Genomic DNA, 25,861 nt, shown 5'->3' on the forward strand with positions numbered 1-25,861 from the left:
TATGATTGCCATCCCCATGAGCGTACCACGCTCCTTCAGGCCATGGATGAGGCATGCAATGATTTCATTCCAGACCTATTTCAGGATTGGATTCGCCATGCCAAAAGGTTTTTCCCCCAGGTACATTAACAATGAGGGTATGTACTGCGAATTTCGACCAGAACCTTTGGCCAAATGCTCAAGACCGGCTAACTAATGCCTGCTAAACATTGTTTCTTTAACTTTTTATTTTATTTTATTACATTGTGAAATATGTCTTCAATGATGGAAATGTGATGTTCAGTCAATTTTAATAGGTAGTGCAAGTGTGTTGCCTAACGTGAAAACAGTGAAATGTATTGTAATTTACAGTACTGTAGCATACTACATTCAAAGGACAATTTTGAAGCATTGGATTTGTTACTTCATTATGTTGTGTTTTGGTGATTAAACCAATGTACTGATTATATTTCACAGTAAACTTATATTTTGGATCAATGGTTGTGTGTTGTAAAGTTGTCTACCAACATTTGTTTATGCACAATCAAAGGTTTTGAATGTAAGACTGGCTGCGTTACCAGTTTGTAGTTTTGTACTGAGAGTTTTGAAAATTCACCACATACTTGTGAAAATACTCTCTTGGTAAATAGTATGGTCTGCAGCTTATCATGAGGTATTCTAACTAGTAGACAAGGATGTGTATATGTTAGTGTGTGTGTATGTTAGTGTGTGTGTATGTTAGTGTGTGTGTCTGTTAGTGTGTGTGTGTATGTTAGTGTGTGTGTGTTAGTGTGTGTGTCTGTTAGTGTGTGTGTGTATGTTAGTGTGTGTGTGTATGTTAGTGTGTGTATGTCAGTGTGTGTATGTCAGTGTGTGTATGTCAGTGTGTCCTGTTTACCCCCTGTGAGAAGTAGAAGGCAGCGATGCCCAGCGGCCAGAAGCAGCACAACATGGAGAAGATGGCCAGGCCCAGGTGGTCTCTGGGAGGGGTCACTATGAAGTTATCCTCACTCTCACTGTCGCTGGAGCAGTCCGTCTGGAAGAGACAAACACCGTTAATATAGTTCACCACCATTACAGTTCATATACTGTATATAATATATATATATATATATACATATATATATATAACATGATGGAAGTTGTCATCACTGTCGCTGGAGCGGTCCGTCTGGCAGGGGGGGCGGAGGGGAGGGAGAAACTGTCAGGGGAATCTCATTGATATAGTTAAAGCGATAGTTAATCAGCATTACATAGTTATTCAAGTTTGAAGTTAAAGGGAAAGTTAACCCACATTGTAGAGATGGTTAAAAGAATAGTTCAATCAAATGTTGAAATACATTTTATTTGTCACATGCTTCGTAAAACAACACGTGTAGACTAACAGTGAAATGCTGACTTACGGGTCCTTTTCCATCAATGCAGAGTTAAAAGATAAGATATATATTTTTGTTTTTTCATGAATAGAAACAGTGACACAAGAAATAAATACACGGTGAATAACAAGGAAAAATATCATGCCTATATACAGGGAGTACCAGCACTGAGTCCATGTGCAGGGTTACATTGTAATTGAGGTAGTTATATACTTATACCGTAAGTAGGGGTAAAGTGACTAGGCAACAGGATATATAATGGACTGAGCTGTAGCAGCATCGTATGTGGTGAATGCGAAAGTGTGTGCGTCAGTGTGCGTGTGTGTGCGTCACTGTGCGTGTGTGCGCATGTTACGTGTGTGTGTGGGCGTATGTAGTGTGTGTGAGTGAGTGTGTGTTGAGGTGTCAGAGTAAGTATGTGTGAGTGTGTGGGTAGAGTCCAGTGTGTGTGTGCATAGAGTCAGTGAGCACGAGAGTTAGTTTAAAAAAGGCTAAGTGCAGGTTGTCCTGGCAGCCATTTTACTATCTATTCAGCAGTCTTATGGCTTGGGGGGTAGAAGCTGTTCAGGGTCCTGTTGGTTCCAGACTTGATGCACTGATACTGCTTGCTATGCGGTAGCAGAGAGAACAGTCTATGGGTGGCTGGAGTCTTTGAATTTTTTTTTGGGTGGGGGCCTTCCTCTGACACCGGGGTAAGTATGTACGGTCACTGCGGGGACGAAGTTGTCCATGCACTCATTAATGAAGCCGGTGACTGACGTGGTAAACTCCTCATTGTTATCGGATGAATCCCGGAACATATTTCAATCTGTGCTAGCGAAACAGTCCTGTAGCTTAGCATCCGCTTCATCGGACCACTTCAGTTTTGAGCATGTCACTGGTACTTCCTGTTGGAGTTTTTTTTGCTTGTAAGCAGGAAGCAGGAAGATAGAGTTATGGTCTGATTTTCCAAATGGAGGGCGAGGGAGGGCCTTTTATGTGTTTCTGAGTGTGGAATAAAGGTGATCAGGAATTTTGTCACCTCTATTTGCACAGGTGACATGCTGGTAAAAATGAGGTAAAACGGATGTCAGTTCCATTGTATTAAAATCACCGGCCACGAGAAACACTGCCTCTGAATGTGCATTTTCTTGTTTGCTTATGGCCTTATACAGCTCATTGAGTGCGGTCTTAGTGCCAGCATCGGTTTGTGGTGTTAAATAGACAGCTATGAAAAATATAAATGAAAGTAAATAGTAAATAGTATGGTGTGCAACTTATCACGAGGTATTCTAACTCAGGGGAGCAGAACCTCTAAACTTCTTTAACATTAGAGATTGTGCACTAGCTGTTGTTAACAAAGAGACACACCCCTCCTCCCTTCGTCTTACCCGAGTCTGCCGTCCGGTATTGACAATGTATAGAAAAAACCATTGAGATGCATATCCATGTCCTCGTTCAGCCACTACTCTGAGAAACATAGGATATTACAGTTTTTCAGGTCCTGTTGATAGGATAGGAGCTCATCAAGATTGTTCTCCAGTGATTGCACGTTCGCCAATTGAACAGAGGACAATGGCGGTCTACTTGCTCACCGACGTAGTCTCGTCAGGGTTCCGGCTCTCCCGCGTCTCTTTCGCCGCACACTTTCTCTTTCGAGTCCCGGGGATCAGGGCCCGTTCCAGAGAAAGCAGAACGTCCAGAGCTGCTGACTCGTTGAAGTAGAAATGTTGGTCCAAATTGAGGTTAGTGATCGCTGTTCTGATATCCGGAAGCTGTTTTCGGTCATAGGAAATGATGGCAGAGATATTATGTACAAAGACAATTACGATTAGCGTAAAAAAAATAACAACAACACAGAATTGAAGAATTGTTCAGGAGCCCGTAAAACGGCTGCTATCCACTGCAGCTCCATCTCTGTCCGTTCACCCACATTACAGGGTGAGATATTACAGGGATAGTTCAAAAGATAGTGTTCTGACATAACATACTCATACAACATTGGTTTGAAGTTAAAGGGATTCTTCACCCACATTATAATAGGAGAGAGAGGGAGAGTTCACCCTTCACTGACATTGCAGGGCAATATAGGGTGAATCTGAATATGACAATACTTTTGGCCAGAGCCAAACACATTTTACATCCAATATCCTCAATATTAAATCCCCCAATCCTCTAGGGAAGAGACTAGCAATGTTCTGTGCCAGAATACCAGTGATATGACCGTGTGACGTATACCTGAACCATAAATCCCAGTCATTACATCAGTCCTTTGTACAGTGGCTGGGAACTGGGGATTGGGGATTTGTGATGCAAAGATTTTCATTTGCATCAACACAGAAGTGACTTTAAATATAGTGTGTATCTGTCCCAAATGACACCCTATATAGTACACTACTTCTGCCCAGGGCCCATATATAGCACTATATACAAGTGGGCTCCAAAATTACTGGCACCCCTGACTGGGAATGCACAAACAATACTTTAAAAAAAATATAAACAATATAATTATAGAGATAAACTCAAAATACCAACATGTGAGAAATACTGTACTATATTAATGTTTCAATGGAACCAACCAAAAAATCATACAAATATTTTCTACAAAATAAATGTCACCAAAATCAAGGTTTCATAATTATTGGCACTCCTCATTTAGTACTTAGTGCAACCACCTCTGGCAAGGATATCAGCATGGAGTGCTGAGTCCATAGCATCAATGCCTTCCTCTTGCAGGAACTGCTGACACACTCCAGCCACATGAGGTCTAGCATTGTCTTTCATTAGGAGGAACCCAGGGCCAACCGCACCAGCATATGGTCTCACAAGGGGTCTGAGGATCTCATCTCGGTACCTAATGGCAGTCAGGCTACCTCTGGCGAGCACATGGAGGGCTGTGCGGCACCCCAAAGAAATGCCACCCCACACCATGTCTGACCCACCGCCAAACCGGTCATGCTGGAGGATGTTGCAGGCAGCAGAACGTTCTCCACGGCGTTTCCAGACTCTCTGTCACGTCTGTCACATGTGCTCAGTGTGAACCTGCTTTCATCTGTGTAGAGCACAGGGCGCCAGTGGCGAATTTGCCAATCTTGGTGTTCTCTGGCAAATGCCAAACGTCCTGCACGATGTTGGGCTGTAAGCACAACCCCCACGTGTGGACGTCGGGCCCTCATGGAGTCTGTTACTGACCGTTTGAGCAGACACGTACATTTGTGGCCTGCTGGAGGTCATTTTGCAGGGCTCTGGCAGTGCTCCTCCTGCTCCTCCTTGAACAAAGGCGGAGGTAGCGGTCCTGCTGCTGGGTTGTTTCCCTCCTACGGCCTCCTCCACGTCTCCTGATGTACTGGCCTGTCTCCTGGTAGCGCCTCCATGCTCTGGACACTACGCTGACAGACACAGCAAACCTTCTTGCCACAGCTCGCATTGATGTGCCATCCTGGATGAGCTGCACTACCTGAGCCACTTGTGTGGGTTGTAGACTCCGTCTCATGCTACCACTAGAGTGAAAGCACCGCCAGCATTCAAAAGTGACCAAAACATCAGCCAGGAAGCATAGGAACTGAGAAGTGGTCTGTGGTCACCACCTGCAAAACCAGTCCTTTATTGGGGGTGTCTTGCTATTTGCCTATAATTTCCACCTGTTGTCTATTCCATTTGCACAACAGCATGTGAAATTTATTGTCAATCAGTGTTGCTTCCTAAGTGGACAGTTTGATTTCACAGAAGTGTGATTGACTTGGAGTTACATTGTGTTGTTTAAGTGTTCCCTTTATTTTTTTGAGCAGTGTATATATATATATATATGCACTATATTGGGGTTAGGCTCAATTCAGAATTTTGGAATTGACTCCCATTCAACTCATGAGTTGAAATTCTAATTGAATTGGTCACAACCCACAGGATGTAGAATTTGAATTTGAGCGTTTCATTGAATTAAAATAGAACATGAGCGTTTCATTGAATCTGACAGGTCATACATCCAGATACCAAAGAATATATCACTTTTCTTGGAAACAATGTTCACATACGCTTTTAACCTATTTACCAAATATATTTTCTCGACAACCAATGCAATTATATTAGACCTTACCTCATGTGTTGGGTTTTGTAATGACGGAGCAATTGGGCACAAGAGTCTTTGCATCCAAAGCACTGTTAGTGAATTTGAGGGTGGTAAGTAACATCATTCAGATCACATCTCTAAGCTTTTTGTGACAGGGCAGCCATTTTGTGTTGATTTTCAAATTAGTAGTATTCCCCCCATACTGTATTATTCACCCCATACTGATCAATGAAATATAATAACTTAGAAAATCCACATACAGGTTTTGTTTTCCTTGATCATTAATGTAAAGTTTATCCTGAAAATCAATTGTTTCAACAATATTTTATATGTATGTATATAATTTGATGTTTTGGACATGATGTACAGTTGAAGTCGGAAGTTTACATACACTTTAGCCAAATACATTTAAACTCAGTTTTTCACAATTCCTCACATTTAATCCTAGTAAAAAAATCCCTGTCTTAGGTCATTTAGGATCACCACTTTATTTTAAGAATGTGAAATGTCAGAATAATAGTAGAGAGAATGATTTATTTCAGCTTTTTTTTTCTTTCATCACATTCCCAGTGGGTCAGAAGTTTACATACACTCAATTAGTATTTGGTAGCATTGCCTTTAAATTGTTTAACTTGGGTCAAACGTTTCGGGTAGCCTTCCACAAGATGTGCAATTGCAAACCGTAGTGTGGCTTTGTTATGGCGGTTTTGGAGCAGTGGCTTCTTGCTTACTGAGCAGCCTTTCAGGTTATGTCGATATAGGACTCGTTTTACTGTGGATATACAGTGAGGGAAAAAAGTATTTGATCCACTGCTGATTTTGTACGTTTGCCCACTGACAAAGAAATGATCAGTCTATAATTTTGGTAGGTTTATTTGAACAGTGAGAGACAGAATAACAACAAAAAAATCCAGAAAAACGCATGTCAAAAATGTTATAAATTGATTTGCATTTTAATGAGGGAAATAAGTATTTGACCCCCTCTCAATCAGAAAGATTTCTGGCTCCCAGGTGTCTTTTATACAGGTAACGAGCTGAGATTAGGAGCACACTCTTAAAGGGAGTGCTCCTAATCTCAGTTTGTTACCTGTATAAAAGACACCTGTCCACAGAAGCAATCAATCAATTAGATTCCAAACTCTCCACCATGGCCAAGACCAAAGAGCTCTCCAAGGATGTCAGGGACAAGATTGTAGACCTACACAAGGCTGGAATGGGCTACAAGACCATCGCCAAGCAGCTTGCTGAGAAGGTGACAACAGTTGGTGCGATTATTCGCAAATGGAAGAAACACAAAATAACTATCAATCTCCCTCGGCCTGGGGCTCCATGCAAGATCTCACCTCGTGGAGTTGCAATGATCATGAGAATGGTGAGGAATCAGCCCAGAACTACACAGGAGGATTTTGTCAATGATCTCAAGGCAGCTGGGACCATAGTCACCAATAAAACAATTGGTAACACACTACGCCGTGAAGGACTGAAATCATGCAGCGCCCGCAAGGTCCCCCTGTTCAAGAAAGCACATATACAGGGCCGTCTGAAGTTTGCCAATGAACATCTGAATGATTCAGAGGAGAACTGGGTGAAAGTGTTGTGGTTAGATGAGACCAAAATCGAGCTCTTTGGCATCAACTCAACTCGCCGTGTTTGGAGGAGGAGGAATGCTGCCTATGACCCCAAGAACACCATCCCCACCGTCAAACATGGAGGTGGAAACATTATGCTTTGGGGGTGTTTTTCTGCTAAGGGGACAGGACAACTTCACCGCATCAAAGGGACAATGGACGGCGCATTGTACCATCAAATCTTGGGTGAGAACCTCCTTCCCTCAGCCAGGGCATTGAAAATGGGTCGTGGATGGGTATTCCAGGATGACAATGACCCAAAACACATGGCCAAGGCAACAAAGGAGTGGCTCAAGAAGAAGCACATTAAGGTCCTGGAGTGGCCTAGCCAGTCTCCAGACCTTAATCCCATAGAAAATCTGTGGAGGGAGCTGAAGGTTCGAGTTGCCAAACGTCAGCTTCGAAACCTTAATGACTTGGAGAAGATCTGCAAAGAGGAGTGGAACAAAATCCCTCCTGAGACGTGTGCAAACCTGGTGGCCAACTACAAGAAACGTCTGACCTCTGTGATTGCCAACAAGGGTTTTGCCACCAGGTACTAAGTCATGTTTTGCAGAGGGGTCAAATACCTTTCTCTCAATAAAATGCAAATCAATTTATAACATTTTTGACATGCATTTTTCTGGATTTTGTTGTTGTTATTCTGTCTCTCACTGTTCAAATAAACCTACCATTAAAATTATAGACTGATCATGTCTTTGTCAGTGGGCAAACGTACAAAATCAGCAGGGGATCAAATACTTTTCCCCCTCACTGTAGATACTTTTGTACCTGTTTCCTCCAGCATCTTCACAAGGTCCTTTACTGTTGTTCTGGGATTGATTTGCACTTTTTGCACCAAAGTACGTTCATCTCTAGGAAACAGAACGCGTCTCCTTCCTGAGCGGTATGACGGCTCTGTGGTCCCATGGTGTTTATACCTGCATACTATTGTTTGTACAGATGAACGTGGTACGTTCAGGCGTTTGGAAATTGCTCCCAAAGATGAACCAGACTTGTGGAGGTCTACAATTTATTTTCTGCGGTCTTGGCTGATTTCTTTTGATTTTCCCATGATGTCAAGCAAAGAGGCACTGAGTTTGAAGGTAGGCCTTGAAATACATCCACAGGTACACCTCCATTTGACTCAAATGATGTCAATTAGCCTATCAGAAGCTTCTAAAGCCATGACATAATTTTCTGGAATCTTCCAAGCTGTTTAAAGGCACAGTCAACTTAGTGTATGTAAACTTCTGACCCACTGGAATTGTGAAACAGTGAATTATAAGTGAAATATTCTGTCTGTAAACAATTGTTGGAAAAATTACTTGTGTCATGCACAAAGTAGATGTCCTAACCGACTTGCCAAAACTATAGTTTGTTAACAAGAAATTTGTGGAGTGGTTGAAAAACTAGTTTTAATGACTCCAACCTAAGTGTATGTAAACTTCCGACTTCAACTGTATACACTGATTAAATAGATTATAATACAGAATATTTCTTATAAACTTCTGACTTCAACTGTATATTTGTATAGACCTAATATAGAATAAAAGGTTTTTCATTGAATTCAATTCTATTTCCCTTAATTTAAATTTAAATTCCGTATCCTGTTTACTACTTCAATTCAATTCTGAATTGAGCCCAACCCTGGTGGAAGGAGGATGCAACAAATACTAGGGGAATATAGACAGAGGACATGAGAGAGAGAGAGAGAGAGAGAGAGAGAGAGCGAGAGCGAGAGCGAGAGAGAGAGAGAGAGAGAGAGAGAGAGAGAGAGAGAGAGAGAGAGAGAGAGAGTGTGGGTGTGAGAGAGATACAGAGAGAGGAAGGGGGAGAGAGAGGAGAGGAAGGGGGGAGAGAGAGGAGAAGAAGGAGAGAGAGGAGAGGAAGGGGGAGAGAGAGGAGAGGAAGGGGGAGAGAGGAGAGGAAGGGGGCGAGAGAGGAGAGGAAGGAGAGAGAGGAGAGGAAGGGGGGCGAGAGAGGAGAGGAAGGAGAGAGAGGAGAGGAAGGGGGGCGAGAGAGGAGAGGAAGGGGGAGAGAGAGGAGAGGAAGGGGGAAGAGAGAGGAGAAGAAGGAGAGAGAGGAGAGGAAGGGGGCGAGAGAGGAGAGGAAGGGGGAGAGAGAGGTGAGGAAGGGGGGAGAGAGAGGAGAGGAAGGGGGGAGAGAGGAGAGGAGGGGGGAGAGAGAAGAGAGGAAGGGGGGAGAGAGGAGAGGAAGGGGGCGAGAGAGGAGAGGAAGGGGGAGAGAGAGGAGAAGAAGGAGAGAGAGGAGAGGAAGGGGGCGAGAGAGGAGAGGAAGGGGGAGAGAGAGGAGAGGACGGGGGAGAGAGAGGAGAAGAAGGAGAGAGAGGAGAGGAAGGGGGCGAGAGAGGAGAGGAAGGGGGGAGAGAGAGGAGAGGAAGGCGGGAGAGAAAGGAGAGGAAGGGCGGAGATACTGAGAGAGGAAGAGGTAAAGAGTAATAAAGTCTAAGTGCACTGTTCTATCATAAAACCCACAGCCAGTCATTGAAGGGCCCTCTGAATGTCCTACACAAATAGACACGAGGTTGAGGGATATACAGTCAAACTCTTTTAAACCACCTGAGTTCCATCTGTGCTTTATTCATTTCTTAACACAATATAACCCAGCCGAGATGATCTATACTTTTCATTTCTTTCTACAGTGGAGAGAGAGAGACTGATAACAGCCTGCAAACGCACACACATGCAGACGCCCAGCCGCAGATAGACACACACACACACACACCCAGTCTGCTGTCATCACGGGGTAGCTAGCGTCCTGTCAGGAAACGACAGAGTAATAGATGTCTCCATCCCATCGCCATGACAGCAGAAACAGGGAGAGGTCTGGGTAATTTATGTTGCCAGATTGCCTCCGTGGCGTGGGTGAGATGAGACGACCCCCTGTTTTCTTTTAGGGCTGAGAATTGGCAGGGACCTCACGATACAATATTATCCTCTGTAGCTCAGCTGGTAGAGCACGGCGCTTGTAACGCCAAGGTAGTGGGTTCGATCCCCGGGACCACCCATACACAAAAAAAAGTAATAATGTATGCACGCATGACTGTAAGTCGCTTTGGATAAAAGCGTCTGCTAAATGGCTTATTATTATTATTATATTATCACGATACTTAGGTGCCAATACAATATGTATTGCAATTTTCTCGATTTCTCACGATTCTATATGTATTGGGATTCGATATTGAGATTTGATGTTTCCAAACATATTGCTCACTATATGTCTGCTGCAGAGAGACAAGAGAGAGCCATGAGTAAATGTGTTTGATCACTCATGGAAATAATAGTGCTGAAAACATGTTGGCTCACTATTTTAAAAATGATGGAGAACAAGAGTTTGGAACAGGTACAGCCGCTAATGCTATCTAATGCTATCAATAAATAAATATATATATTCTTTTTTTTATTATATACATTTGAAGTCGGAAGTTTACATACACTTAGGTTGGAGTCATTAAAACTTGTTTTGGCGCAGTGGTGTAAGGCACTGCATCGCAGTGTTAGCTGTGCCACTAGAGATCCTGGTTCGAATCCAGGCTCTGTCGTAGCCGGCCGCGACCGGGAGACCCATGGGGCGGCGCACAATTGGCCCAGCGTCGTCCAGGGTAGGGGAGGGAATGGCCGGCAGGGATGTAGCTCAGTTGATAGAGCATGGCGTTTGCAACGCCAGGGTTGTGGGTTCGATTCCCATGGGGGGCCAGTATGAAAAAAATAATGTATGCACTCACTAACTGTAAGTCGCTCTGGATAAGAGCGTCTGCTAAATGACTTAAATGTAAATGTAAATGTTTTTCAACCACTCCACAAAATGTCTTGTTAACAAACTATAGTTTTGGCAAGTCGGTTAGGACATCTACTTTGTGCATGACACAAGTAATTTTTCCAACAATTGTTTACAGACAGATTATTTCACTTATAATTCACTGTATCACAATTCCAGGGGAAAACAGGTACAAAAGTATCTATATCCACAGTAAAACGAGTCATATATCGACATAACCTGAAAGGCCGCTCAGCAAGGAAGAAACCACTGCTCTAAAACCGCCATAAAAAAACCACACTACGGTTTGCAACTGCACATGGGGACAAAGATCTTACTTTTTTGAGAAATATCCTCTGGTCTGATGAAACAAAAATAGAACTGTTTGGCCATAATGACCATCGTTATGTTTGGAGGAAAACGGGGGCACGTAAAAGCCGAAGAACACCATCCCAACCGTGAAGCACAGGGTTGGCAGCATCATGCTGTGGGGGTCCTTCTGACCCACTGGGAATGTGATGAAAGAAAAAAAAAAGCTGAAATAAATAACACTCTCTACTATTATTCTGACATTTCACATTCTTAAAATAAAGTGGTGATCCTAACTGACCTAAGACAGGGACATTTTACTAGGATTAAATGTGAGGAATTGTGAAAAGCTGAGTTTAAATGTATTTGGCTAAGGTGTATGTAAACTTCCGACTTCAACTGTATATTTTTTTACAAATCGATACTTGGAGTCAAATATCGATATAATATCGTACAAAATAATATTGCGATATGTAACAGTACCGATTTTTTCCCCCATCACTACTTTCTTTCCCTCCCTCCTTCACTCTTCACTTCCTCCTCCTTTCCCTCCCTCTCTGCCTCATTCCAATTTGTTGATCTCTTCTCTCTCTCCCTCTTTCCACTCTGCGACTCCCACCTCTCCGTCTGGCTCTCTGTCACTCTTTCTCATCCCCTCCCTCTCTGTCTCTCTTCCCCTCCTTCTCTCTCTCTTCCCCCCCTCCCTCCCTCACTCTCTCTCTCTTCCCCTCCCTCCCTCTCTCTCTCTTCCCCTCCCTCCCTCTCTCTCTCTTCCCCTCCCTCCCTCTCTCTCTCTTCCCCTCCCTCCATCTCTCTCTCTCTTCCCCTCCCTCTCTCCTTCTGCTCCTGTTGCGCTCTGTCTCACAGTCTCTCACTTCGATGTTCTGAATAACATTTCTCATGTTCCAGATGATTGATGCCTAGACTGCCGTCTCTCTATGTAAATGGTGTATGTATCTCATACAGTATGAGTAATGATACTTCACAACCTGCTACCTGGCAGTCTGTTTTCACACCTTAATTCATGTTTCTCAATACAACCCCCACTACTTTATCAACAGATACAGAAGAGATATGCACATTAAAATGTGAGGTGAGAGGCAACACACAGAGAGAGACAGAGACACAGAGAGAGACACAGAGAGACACACGGAGAGAGAGACACAGAGAGAGAGAGACAGAGAGAGAGACACAGAGAGAGACACAGAGAGAGACACGCAGAGAGAGACAAAGGGAGAGGCACAGAGAGAGAGAGACACAGAGAGAGAGAGAGAGAGAGACACAGAGAGAGAAACAGAGAGAGAGAGACACACAGAGAGAGAGACAGAGAGAGAATGAGAGATAGACACAGAGAGAGAGAGAGAGCGAGAGAGACACAGAGACACAGAGAGAGAGACACAGAGAGAGAGACACAGAGAGAGAGACACAGAGAGTGAGACACAGAGAGAGACACAGAGAGAGAGACACAGAGAGAGAGACACAGAGAGTGATACAGAGAGAGACACAGAGTGAGAGACACAGAGAGAGACACAGAGAGAGACACAGAGAGAGAGTGACACAGAGAGAGACACAGAGACAGAGAGACACACGCACACACACTGCCAAGTATGCAGGCGCCAGGTACCCTAGCGGTTAGACCATTGCTAGGTTGCTAGTTCATATCCCCGAGCCGACAAGGTGAAAAATCTGTCGATCTGCCCTTGAGCAAGGCACTTAAGTCTAATTGCTCCAGTGTCGCCGTCAAATAATCCCTGGTCGTGACCCCACTCTCCGAGGGTGCAAAAATCACATTTCCATTTTACACCTCAAACCCGTACAGGTTACCCACTTAAAGTGAAACAGGACATATAAGCACCCACTATTTGACACATCATCATCATCATAATCACAGGGAATGAGTGGGATTGAGAAGGCTACATCTGTCTGGCATTAAAATGCATGAGGGTAGTCTGTGCTTTTGTCGTGGCTAGTTTTTTTTTTATTATTATTTTTTTTTTTTTACCTTTATTTAACCAGGTAAACCAGTTGAGAACAAGTTCTCATTTACAACTGCGACCTGGCCAAGATAAAGCAAAGCAGTGCGATAAAAACAACAACACAGAGTTACATATGGGGTAAAACAAAACAAAGTCAAAAATACAACAGAAATACATATAATATACAGTGTGCAAATTTAGCAAGTTATGGAGGTAAGGCAATAAAAATAGGCTATAGTGCAAAATAATTACAATTTAGTATTAACACTGGAATGATGTGCAAGAGATGATGTGCAAATAGAGATACTGGGGTACAAATGAGCAAAATAAATAACAATATAGGGATGAGGTAGTTGGGCGGGCTAATTTCAGATGGGCTGTGTACAGGTGCAGTGATCGGTAAGGTGCTCTGACAACTGATGCTTAAAGTTAGTGAGGGAGATAAGTGTCTCCAGCTTCAGAGATTTTTGCAATTTGTTCCAGTCATTGGCAGCAGAGAACTGGAAGGAATTGCGGCCAAAGGAGGTGTTGGCTTTGGGGATGACCAGTGAGATATACCCGCTGGAGCGCAGACTACGGGTGGGTGTTGCTATGGTGACCAATGAGCTAAGATAAGGCGGGGATTTGCCTAGCAGTGATTTATAGATGGCCTGGAGCCAGTGGGTTTGGCGACGAATATGTAGTGAGGACCAGCCAACAAGAGCGTACAGGTCACAGTGGTGGGTATTATATGGGGCTTTGGAGACAAAACGGATGGCACTGTGATAGACAACATCCAATTTGCTGAGTAGAGTGTTGGAGGCTATTTTGTAAATGACATCGCCGAAGTCAAGCATCGGTAGGATAGTCAGTTTTACGAGGGCATGTTTGGCAGCATGAGTGAAGGAGGCTTTGTTGCGAAATAGGAAACCGATTCTAGATTTAACTTTGGATTGGAGATTCTTAATGTGAGTCTGGAAGGAGAGTTTACAGTCTAACCAGACACCTAGATATTTGTAGTTGTCCACATACTCTAGGTCAGACCCGTCTAGAGTAGTGATTCTAGTCGGGTGGGCGGGTGCAAGCAGCGTTCGGTTGAAGAGCATGCATTTAGTTTTACTAGTGTTTAAGAGCAGTTGGAGGCTACTGAAGGAGTGTTGTATGGAATTGAAGCTCGTTTGGAGGTTTGTTAACACAGTGTCCAATGAAGGGCCAGATGTATACAAAATGGTGTCGTCTGCGTAGAGTTGGATCTGAGAGTCACCAGCAGCAAGCGCGACGTCATTGATATACACAGAGAAAAGAGTTGGCCCAAGAATTGAACCCTGTGGCACCCCCATAGAGACTGCCATAGGTCCAGACAACAGGCCCTCCGATTTGACACATTGAACTCTATCTGAGAAGTAGTTGGTGAACCAGGCGAGGCAGTCATTTGAGAAACCAAGGCTATTTAGTCTGCCAATAAGAATGCGGTGGTTGACAGAGTCGAAAGCCTTGGCCAGGTCAATGAAAACGGCTGCACAGTACTGTCTATTATCGATCGCGGTTATAATATTGTTTAGGACCTTGAGCGTGGCTGAAGTGCACCCATGACCAGCTCGGAAACCGGATTGCATAGCGGAGAAGGTACGGTGGGATTCGAAATGGTCGGTGATCTGTTTGTTGACTTGGCTTTCAAAAACTTTTGAAAGGCAGGGCAGGATGGATATGGGTCTGTAACAGTTTGGATCTAGAGTGTCACCCCCTTTGAAGAGGGGGATGACCGCGGCAGCTTTCCAATCTCTGGGGATCTCAGACGTTACGAAAGAGAGGTTGAACAGGCTAGTAATAGGGGTTGCGACAATTTCGGCGGCTAGTTTTAGAAAGAAAGGGTCCAGATTGTCTAGCCCAGATGATTTGTAGGGGTCCAGATTTTGCAGCTCTTTTAGAACATCAGCTGTCTGGATTTGTGTGAAGGAGAAGCGGGGGGGGCATGGGCAAGTTGCAGCGGAGGGTGCAGAGCTGGTGGCCGGGGTAGTGGTAGCCAGGTGGAAAGCATGGCCAGCCGTAGCAAAATGCTTGTTGAAATTCTCGATTATTGTAGATTTATCGGTGGTGATAGTGTTTCCTAGCCTCAGTGCAGTGGGCAGCTGGGAGGAAGTGCTCTTATTTTCCATGGACTTTACAGTGTCCCAAAACTTTTTGGAGTTAGTGCTACAGGATGCAAATTTCTGTTTGAAAAAGTTAGCCTTTGCTTTCCTAACTGCTTGTGTATATTGGTTCCTAACTTCCCTGAAAAGTTGCATATCGCGGGGGCTATTTGATGCTAATGCAGTACGCCACAGGATGTTTTTGTGCTGGTCAAGGGCAGTCAAGTCTGAGGAGAACCAGGGGCTATATCTGTTCTTAGTTCTGTATTTTTTGAATGGGGCATGTCTATTTAAGATTGAGAGGAAATTACTTTTAAAGAACAACCAGGCATCCTCTACTGACGGAATGAGATCTATATCCATCCAGGATACCTGGGCCAGGTCAATTAGGAAGGCCTGCTCGCTGAAGTGTTTTTGGGAGCGTTTGACAGTGATGAGGGGTGGTCGTTTGACCGCGGACCCGTTACGGACGCAGGCAATAAGGCAGTGATCGCTGAGATCCTGGTTGAAGACAGCGGAGGTGTATTTAGAGGGTAAGTTAGTCAGGATGATATCTATGAGGGTACCCATGTTTACGGATTTAGGGTTGTACCTGGTAGGTTCGTTGATAATTTGTGTGAGATTGAGGGCATCTAGTTTAGATTGTAGGATGGCCGGGGTGTTAAGCATATCCCAATTTAGGTCACCAAGCAATACGAACTCTGAGGATAGATGGGGGGCAATCAATTCACATATGGTGTCCAGGGCACAGCTGGGGGCTGAGGGGGGTCTGTAGCAAGCGGCAACAGTGAGAGATTTATTTCTGGAAAGGTGGATTTTTAGAAGTAGAAGCTCAAACTGTTTGGGCACAGACCTGGATAGTATGATGGAGCTCTGCAGGCTATCTCTACAGTAGATTGCAACTCCACCCCCTTTGGCAGTTCTATCTAGATGGAAAATGTTATAGTTGGGGATGGAAATTTCAGAATTTTTGGTGGCCTTCCTAAGCCAGGATTCAGACACTGCTAGAACATCAGGGTTGGCGGAGTGTGCTAACGCAGTGAATAACTCAAACTTAGGAAGGAGGCTTCTGATATTTATGTGCAGAAAACCAAGACTTTTACGGTTACAGAAGTCAACAAATGATAGCTCCTGGGGAGTAGGAGTGATACTGGGGGCTGCAGGGCCTGGGTTAGCCTCTACATCACCAGAGGAACAGAGGAGGACTAGAATAAGGATACGACTAAAGGCTTTAAGAACTGGTCTTCTAGTGCGTTGGGTACATAGAATAAAGGGGGCAGTTCTCCGGGCGTTGTAGAAAAGATTCAGGGCATTATGTACAGAAAAGGATATGGAAGGATATGAGTACAGTTCAGGTAACCCTAAGCGTTGGGTAACAATGAAAGAGATAGCGTCATTGGAGGCATCGATTGAGCCGGTCTCGGCGTGTATGGGGGGAGGAACAAAGGAACTATATGAGGCAGTTTGAGAGGGACTAGGGGTTCTACATTGAAATTGTATAATAAGAACTAACCCAAACAGCAATAGGCAAGGCATAATTGACATGGGAGAGAGGCATAAAGCAGTCACATGTGTTATTAGAGAGAGCTAAGACACAACTGGAAATAGCGATAACGTTTGGGCTAAGACTAAACAGAATAAACAGGACAGGGTACCGTGTAAAGGAACAGTCCAGCAGGCATCAGCTGTGCAGCTGAGTGATCATAAGGTCCAGTGAACAGCAATATGTGAGTCCGAGAGCAGTTGAAATTGGTGCTTCAGCACAGCTAGCAGGGAGCACAGTTGTAGTTTGCGTGTGCTAGCGGGCCGGGGCTGGCAGATGGATCTTTGTGGTCGTCGCAACGGGAAGCCTGTTGAAACCACATCAGACTATTTCGTCGGCAAACCAGTCGTGTTGGATCGGCGGGGCTCAGTGTCAACACTAGGAGGTCCCGTCCGGTTGACAGAGAGGTAGATAGCCGGGAGATGGGCCTGAGGCTAGCTCAAGGCTAACTGGTGCTTGCTATAGGGCAATGGTAATGGTAATCAGCCAACAACAGGTTGCAGCTAGCTAGCTGGTTGTGATGATCCGGCGCTAGGGTCCAGTGATTCCGGCAGAAAGTCCAATAAGCTCTGGGTCGATAGCACGCTGGGTCGATAGCACGCTGTGCAGACTGGCCGACGAATTGTCCAGGCTAGAGCTAGAGCTGGCTGGTGGATAGTGTAGGCCACGGACAATGGTGAAGACGCTAACGGTGACTAATAACAGGTAGCCACTATTTTCAGCTTACGGTTCTTGATGAAAGTTATAAAGAAATAATAGAATCCTTTCCACGTTGGGTGAGGCGGGTTGCAGGAAAGTATATTTAGTTAAAGAATGAAAGTAAAAAATTGAGAAATATAGACAAAAAAAACAAGAAACGGGATATTTACACAGGACGAAAAATAAAAGCGACCGCACTGCTACGCCATCTTGGAACAGTTAGCTCCCCTCTAACAGAAGGGCCAGATGACCTGATTGATAATATTTAATATTAATATATTAGTCATTTAGCAGACGCTCTTATCCAGAGCGACTTACAGTTAGTGATTACATATATTATTTTTTTATACTGGCCCCCCGTGGGAATCGAACCCACAACCCTGGCGTTGCAAACGCCATGCTCTATCAACTGAGCTACATCCCTGCCGGCCATTCCCTCCCCTACCCTAGACGACGCTGGGCCAATTGTGCGCCGCCCATGAGTCTCCCGGTCGCGGCCGGCTGCGACAGAGCCTGGATTCGAACCAGGATCTCTAGTGGCACAGTTAGCACTGCGATGCAGTGCCTTAGACCACTGCGCCACTCAGGAGTGTCACCACCTCTCCTCTGTAGCAGTCTAATTAACATGAAGGTCTGCTGATAGGAAACAGCACTATAAAGTCCTAGGCTGTGTCCGAAAGGGCACCCTATTCCCTGTGTAGTGCGCTCTGGCCCCTGGTCAAAAGTAGCGCAGTATATAGAGAAATACTAGGGTGCCATTATGGACGCAGACCCATTGTTCCGTATGGTCACATTATAAAGGCTTACTCTCTGGCTTTCTATTGGTGTAGTCTAATAAACATGAAGGGTTTATCATAGGGCACAGCACTATAGCCATCAAACAGGCAACGAGTCAATACAGGACTAAGATCGAATCCTACTACACTGGCTCTGATGCTCGTCGGATGTGGGAGGGCTCGCAAACTATCAGGGATTACAAAGGGAAACCCAGCGGCGAGCTTCCCAGTGACGTGACCCTACCAGACGAGCGAAATGCCTTCTACGCTTGCATCGAGGCAAGCAACACTGAACCATGCATGAGAGCACCAGCAGTTCCGGACGACTGTGTGATCACGTTCTCCGTAGCCGATGTGAGTAAGACATTTAAACAGGTTAACATTCACAAGGCCGCAGGGCCAGACGGATTACCAGGACGCATACTCAGAGCATGTGCTGACCAGCTGGCAAATGTCTTCACTGACATTTTCAACCTTCTGCCTGACCCAGTCTGTAATACCTTTAAGCAGACCACCATAGTCCCTCTGCCCAAGAACGCCAAGGTAACCTGTCTAAATGACTATTGCCTCGTAGCAATCACATCTGTAGCCATGAAATGCTTTGAAAGGCTGGTCATGGCTCACATCGACACCATCATCCTAGACACCTTGGACCCAATCCAATTCGCATACCGTCCCGACAGATCCACAGATGACTTGATCTCTATTGCACTCCACACTGCCCTCTCCCACCTGGACAAGAGGAATACCTACAGTGAGGGAAAAAAGTATTTGATCCCCTGCTGATTTTGTACGTTTGCCCACTGACAAATAAATGATTAGTCTATAATTTTAATGGTAGGTTTATTTGAACAGTGAGAGATAGAATAACAACAACAAAATCCAGAAAAACGCATGTCAAAAATTTTATAAATTGATTTGCATTTTAATGAGGGAAATAAGTATTTGACCCCCTCTCAATCAGAAAGATTTCTGGCTCCCAGGTGTCTTTTATACAGGTAACGAGCTGAGATTAGGAGCACACTCTTAAAGGGAGTGCTCCTAATCTCAGCTTGTTACCTGTATAAAAGACACCTGTCCACAGAAGCAATCAATCAATCAGATTCCAAACTCTCCACCATGGCCAAGACCAAAGAGCTCTCCAAGGATGTCAGGGACAAGATTGTAGACCTACACCAGGCTGGAATGGGCTACAAGACCATCGCCAGGCAGCTTGGTGAGAAGGTGACAACAGTTGGTGCGATTATTCGCAAATGGAAGAAACACAAAATAACTGTCAATCTCCCTTGGCCTGGGGCTCCATGCAAGACCTCTCCTCGTGGAGTTGCAATGATCATGAGAACGGTGAGGAATCAGCCCAGAACTACACGGGAGGATCTTGTCAATGATCTCAAGGAAGCTGGGACCATAGTCACCAAGAAAACAATTGGTAACACACTATGCCGTGAAGGACTGAAATCCTGCAGCGCCCGCAAGGTCCCCCTGTTCAAGAAAGCACATATACAGGCCCGTCTGAAGTTTGCCAATGAACATCTGAATGATTCAGAGGAGAACTGGGTTGTGGTCAGATGAAGAACACCATCCCCACCGTCAAACATGGAGGTGGAAACATTATGCTTTGGGGGTGTTTTTCTGCTAAGGGGACAGGACAACTTCACCGCATCAAAGGGACAATGGACGGCGCATTGTACCATCAAATCTTGGGTGAGAACCTCCTTCCCTCAGCCAGGGCATTGAAAATGGGTCGTGGATTGGTATTCCAGGATGACAATGACCCAAAACACATGGCCAAGGCAACAAAGGAGAGGCTCAAGAAGAAGCACATTAAGGTCCTGGAGTGGCCTAGCCAGTCTCCAGACCTTAATCCCATAGAAAATCTGTGGAGGGAGCTGAAGGTTCGAGTTGCCAAACGTCAGCTTCGAAACCTTAATGACTTGGAGAAGATCTGCAAAGAGGAGTGGGACAAAATCCCTCCTGAGATGTGTGCAAACCTGGTGGCCAACTACAAGAAACGTCTGACCTCTGTGATTGCCAACAAGGGTTTTGCCACCAAGCACTAAGTCATGTTTTGCAGAGGGGTCAAATACTTATTTCCCTCATTAAAATGCAAATCAATTTATAACATATTTGACATGCGCTTTTCTGGATTGTTTTGTTGTCATTCTGTCTCTCACTGTTCAAATAAACAGGAGCGTGAACAGCTTCTTCCCCCAAGCCATATGACTGCTAAATTGATAGTCCGGGTAGCTATTGGTTAACTATTTAACTATCTGCATTGACACTTTTTGTACTAACTGTTTTTGACTCATCACATACGCTGCTGCTACTGTTTATTATCTATCCTGTTACCTAGTCCCTTTATTCCTAGTTATATGTACATATCTACCTCAATTACCTCGTACCTCTGCACATAGACTCGGTACTGGTACCCCGTGTACACTATACAGTGCCTTCGGAAAGTATTCAGACCCCTTCCCCTTTTCCACATTTTGTTACGTTACAGCCTCATTTTAATTTTTATCTCATCTACACAAAATACAGAAATACCTTATTTACATAAGTATTCAGACCCTTTGTTATGACACTCGAAATTGAGCTCAGTTGCATCCTGTTTCCATCGATCATCTCTGAGATGTTTCTACAACTTGGAGTCCACCTGTGGTAAATTCAATTGGTTGGACATGATTTGGAAAGGCACACACCTGTCTATATAATGTCCCCCAGTTGATAATGTATGTCAGAGCAAAAACCAAGCCATGAGGTCGAAGGAATTGTCCGTAGAGCTCCGAGACAGGATTGTATCGGGGCACAGATCTGGGGAAGGGTATCAAAACATTTCTGCAGCATTGAAGGTCTCCAAGAACACAATGGCCTCCATCATTCTTAAATTGAAGAAGTTTGGAACCACCAAGCCTCTTCCTAGAGCTGGCCGCCCGGCCAAACTGAGCAATCGGGGGAGAAGGGCCTTGGTCAGGGAAGTGACCAAGAACCCGATGGTCACTCTGACCAAGCTCCAGAGTTCCTCTGTGGAGATGGGATAACCTTCCAGAAGGACAACCATCTCTGCAGCACTCCACCAATCAGGCCTTTATGGTAGAGTGGCCAGACGGAAGCCACTTCTCAGTAAAAGGCACATGACAGCCCGCTTGGAGTTTGCCAAAAGGCACCTAAAGACTGTCAGGCCATGAGAAACAAGATTCTCTGGTCTGATGAAACCAAGATTGAACTATTTTGCCTGAATGCCAAGACTCATGTCTGGAGGAAACCTGGCACCATCCCTATGGTGAAGCAAGGTGGTGGCAGCATCATGCTGTGAGGCTGTTTCTATGAGCCAGGGACTGGGAGACTAGTCAGGATCGAGGGAAAGATGAACGGAGCAAAGTACAGAGAGATCCTTGATGAAAACCTGCTCCAGAGCGCTCAGGACTTCAGACTGGGGCGAAGGTTCACCTTCCAACAGGACAACGACCCTAAGCACACAGCCAAGACAACGCAGGAGTGGCTTCGGGACAAGTCTCTGAATGTCTTTGAGTGGCCAGGACTTGAATCTGATCGAACATCTCTGGAGAGACCTGAAAATAGCTGTGCAGCGACGCTCTCCATCCAACCTGACAGAGCTTGAGAGGATCTGCAGAGAAGAATGGGAGAAAGTCCCCAAATACAGGTGTGCCAAGCTTGTAGCGTCATACCCAAGAAGACTCAAGGCTGTAATCTTTGCCAAAGGTGCTTCAACAAAGTAGTGAGTAAAGGGTCTGAATACTTATGTAAATGTGATATTTCCGGGGGGGGGGGGGGGGGGGGGGGGGGGGGGGGGTTGTTGATCAATTTGCAAACATTTCTAAAAATCAGTTTTTGCTTTGTCATTATGGGGTATTGTATGTAGATTGGAGGGGGAAAACACAATTTAATCAATTTTAGAATAAGGCTGTAACATAACAAAATATGGAAAAATAAAGGGGTCTGAATACTTTCTGAATACACTCTACAGACAAGATATAGTTAGTTACTCATTGTTTATTTATTATTTTTATTATTATGTGTTTTACTTTTCTGTTATTTCTCTATTTTCCTTCTCTCTGCATTGTTGGGAAGGACCAGTAAGCATTTCACTGTTAGCATTTGACTAATACAATTTGATATGATTCATTTGTTATTGCTGGTCACATTATAAATGTTTTTATTCTCTGGTGTATTGGGTTATTCTGGCCCAGTGTAATAGTCAGAAGACAACATTGTGCTTTTTGTTAATGGATCGGTTGGAGGGTGATGCTGTTGTAAGGGTGATGCTGAAATGTAAGGTGTGATATGATTTATACAGCCTGATATGATATAAAGTATACAGTCTGATATGACATATACAGTCTGATATGACATATACAGTCTGATATGATATATACAGTCTGATATGATATATACATCCTGATATGATTTATACAGCCTGATATGATATATACAGTCTGATATGATTTATACAGTCTGATATGATATACAGTATACAGCCTGATATGATTTATACAGCCTGATATGATTTATACAGCCTGATATGATATATACAGTCTGATATGATATACAGTATATAGCCTGATATGATTTATACAGCCTGATATGATATAAAGTATACAGTCTGATATGACATATACAGTCTGATATGATATATACATCCTGATATGATATATACAGTCTGATATGATATACAGTATATAGCCTGATATGATATATACAGCCTGATATGATATAAAGTATACAGTCTGATATGATATATACATCCTGATATGATTTATACAGCCTGATATGATTTATACAGCCTGATATGATTTATACAGCCTGATATGATATATACAGTCTGATATGATTTATACAGTCTGATATGATATACAGTATACAGCCTGATATGATTTATACAGCCTGATATGATTTATACAGCCTGATATGATATATACAGTCTGATATGATATATACAGTCTGATATGATATATACAGTCTGATATGATATATACAGTCTGATATGATATATACAGTCTGATATGATATACAGTATATAGCCTGATATGATATATACAGCCTGATATGATTTATACAGCCTGATATGATATATACAGCCTGATATGATTTATACAGCCTGATATGATTTATACAGCCTGATATGATATATACAGTCTGATATGATATATACAGTCTGATATGATATATACAGTCTGATATGATATACAGTATATAGCCTGATATGATATATACAGCCTGATATGATTTATACAGCCTGATATGATATAAAGTATACAGTCTGATATGACATATACAGTCTGATATGATATATACATCCTGATATGATATATACAGTCTGATATGATATACAGTATATAGCCTGATATGATATATACAGCCTGATATGATATAAAGTATACAGTCTGATATGATATATACAGTCTGATATGATATATACATCCTGATATGATTTATACAGCCTGATATGATTTATACAGCCTGATATGATTTATACAGCCTGATATGATATATACAGTCTGATATGATTTATACAGTCTGATATGATATACAGTATACAGCCTGATATGATTTATACAGCCTGATATGATTTATACAGCCTGATATGATATATACAGTCTGATATGATATATACAGTCTGATATGATATATACAGTCTGATATGATATATACAGTCTGATATGATATACAGTATATAGCCTGATATGATATATACAGCCTGATATGATTTATACAGCCTGATATGATATATACAGCCTGATATGATTTATACAGCCTGATATGATTTATACAGCCTGATATGATATATACAGTCTGATATGATATATACAGTCTGATATGATATATACAGTCTGATATGATATACAGTATATAGCCTGATATGATATATACAGCCTGATATGATTTATACAGCCTGATATGATATATACAGCCTGATATGATTTATACAGCCTGATATGATTTATACAGCCTGATATGACATAGACAGTCTGATATGATATATACAGTCTGATATGATATATACATCCTGATATGATTTATACAGCCTGATATGATATATACAGTCTGATATGATTTATACAGTCTGATATGATATACAGTATACAGCCTGATATGATTTATACAGCCTGATATGATATATACAGTCTGATATGATATATACAGTCTGATATGATATACAGTATATAGCCTGATATGATATATACAGCCTGATATGATTTATACAGCCTGATATGATATATACAGTCTGATATGATATACAGTACACAGCCTGATATGATTTATACAGCCTGATATGATTTATACAGCCTGATATGACATATACAGTCTGATATGATATATACAGTCTGATATGATATATACATCCTGATATGATTTATACAGCCTGATATGATATATACAGTCTGATATGATTTATACAGCCTGATATGATTTATACATCCTGATATGATTTATACAGCCTGATATGACATATACAGTCTGATATGATATATACAGTCTGATATGATATATACATCCTGATATGATTTATACAGCCTGATATGATATATACAGTCTGATATGATTTATACAGTCTGATATGACATACAGTATACAGCCTGATATGATATATACAGTCTGATATGATATATACGGTCTGAAATGATATATACAGTCTGATATGAGTGTTTACAGGCATATTCAATCTCTCCCTATCCTAGTCTGCTGTCCCCACTTGCTTCAAGATGTCCACCATTGTTCCTGTACCCAAGAAAGCAAAGGTAACTGAACTAAATGACTATTGCCCCATAGCACTCACCTCTGTCATCATGAAGTGCTTTGAGAGGCTAGTTAAGGATCATATCATCTCTACCTTACCTGCCACCCTAGACCCACTCAATTTGCATACCGCCCCAATAGATCCACAGACGATGCAATTGTCATCGCACTGCACACTGCCCTATCCCATCTGGATAAGACAAATACCTATGTAAGAATGCTGTTCATTGACTATAGCTCAGCCTTCAACACCATAGTGCCCTCCAAGCTCATCACTAAGCTCTGGGCCCTGGGTCTGAACCCCGCCCTGTGCTACTGGGTCCTGGACTTCCCGACGGGCCGCCCCCAGGTGGTGAAGGTAGGAAACAACACCTCCACTTCGCTGATCCTCAACACGGGGGCCCCAGCTCACTCTGTACTCCCTGTTCACCCATGACTGCATGGCCAAGCACGCCTCCAACTCAATCATCAAGATGACACAACAGTAGTAGGCCTGATTACCAACAATGACCAGACAGCCTACAGGGAGGAGGTGAGTGCCCTGGCGGAGTGGTGTCAGGAAAATAACCTCTCCCTCAACGTCAGCAAAATGAAGGAGCTGATCGTGGACTTCAGGAGACAGCAGAGGGAGCACGCCCCCGTCCACATCGACGGGACCGCAGTGGAGAAGGTGGAAAGCTTCAAGTTCCTCGGCGTACACATCACTGACAATCTGAAAATGGTCCACCCACACAGACAGTGTGGTGAAGAAGGCGCAACAGCGCCTCTTTAACCTCAGGAGGCTGAAGAAATTCGGCCCGGCCCCTAAACCCTCACAAACTTTTACAGACCCACAATTGAGAGCATCCTGTCGGGCTGTATCACCGCCTGGTATGGCAACTGTACCGCCCACAGCCGCAGGGCT

General features: G+C 43.5%; 1 protein-coding gene across 1 annotated transcript in view; it reads right to left on the reverse strand.

Moving 5' to 3' along the window:
- Nucleotides 1-25,861, reverse strand: part of syndig1l (synapse differentiation inducing 1-like) — a gene marked incomplete at both ends in the record, with an annotated part of 60,640 nt that overhangs the window by 13,166 nt on the left and 21,613 nt on the right. The window contains one exon of the mRNA XM_084148735.1: nucleotides 878-1,015. Within this exon, the coding sequence (XP_084004861.1) occupies nucleotides 878-1,015 (138 nt within the window). The remainder of the gene's footprint in view (nucleotides 1-877; nucleotides 1,016-25,861) is intronic.

The sequence above is a fragment of the Coregonus lavaretus genome (genome assembly GCF_964263955.1).
Source record: "Coregonus lavaretus genome assembly, chromosome: 31".
NCBI lineage: Eukaryota > Metazoa > Chordata > Actinopteri > Salmoniformes > Salmonidae > Coregonus > Coregonus lavaretus.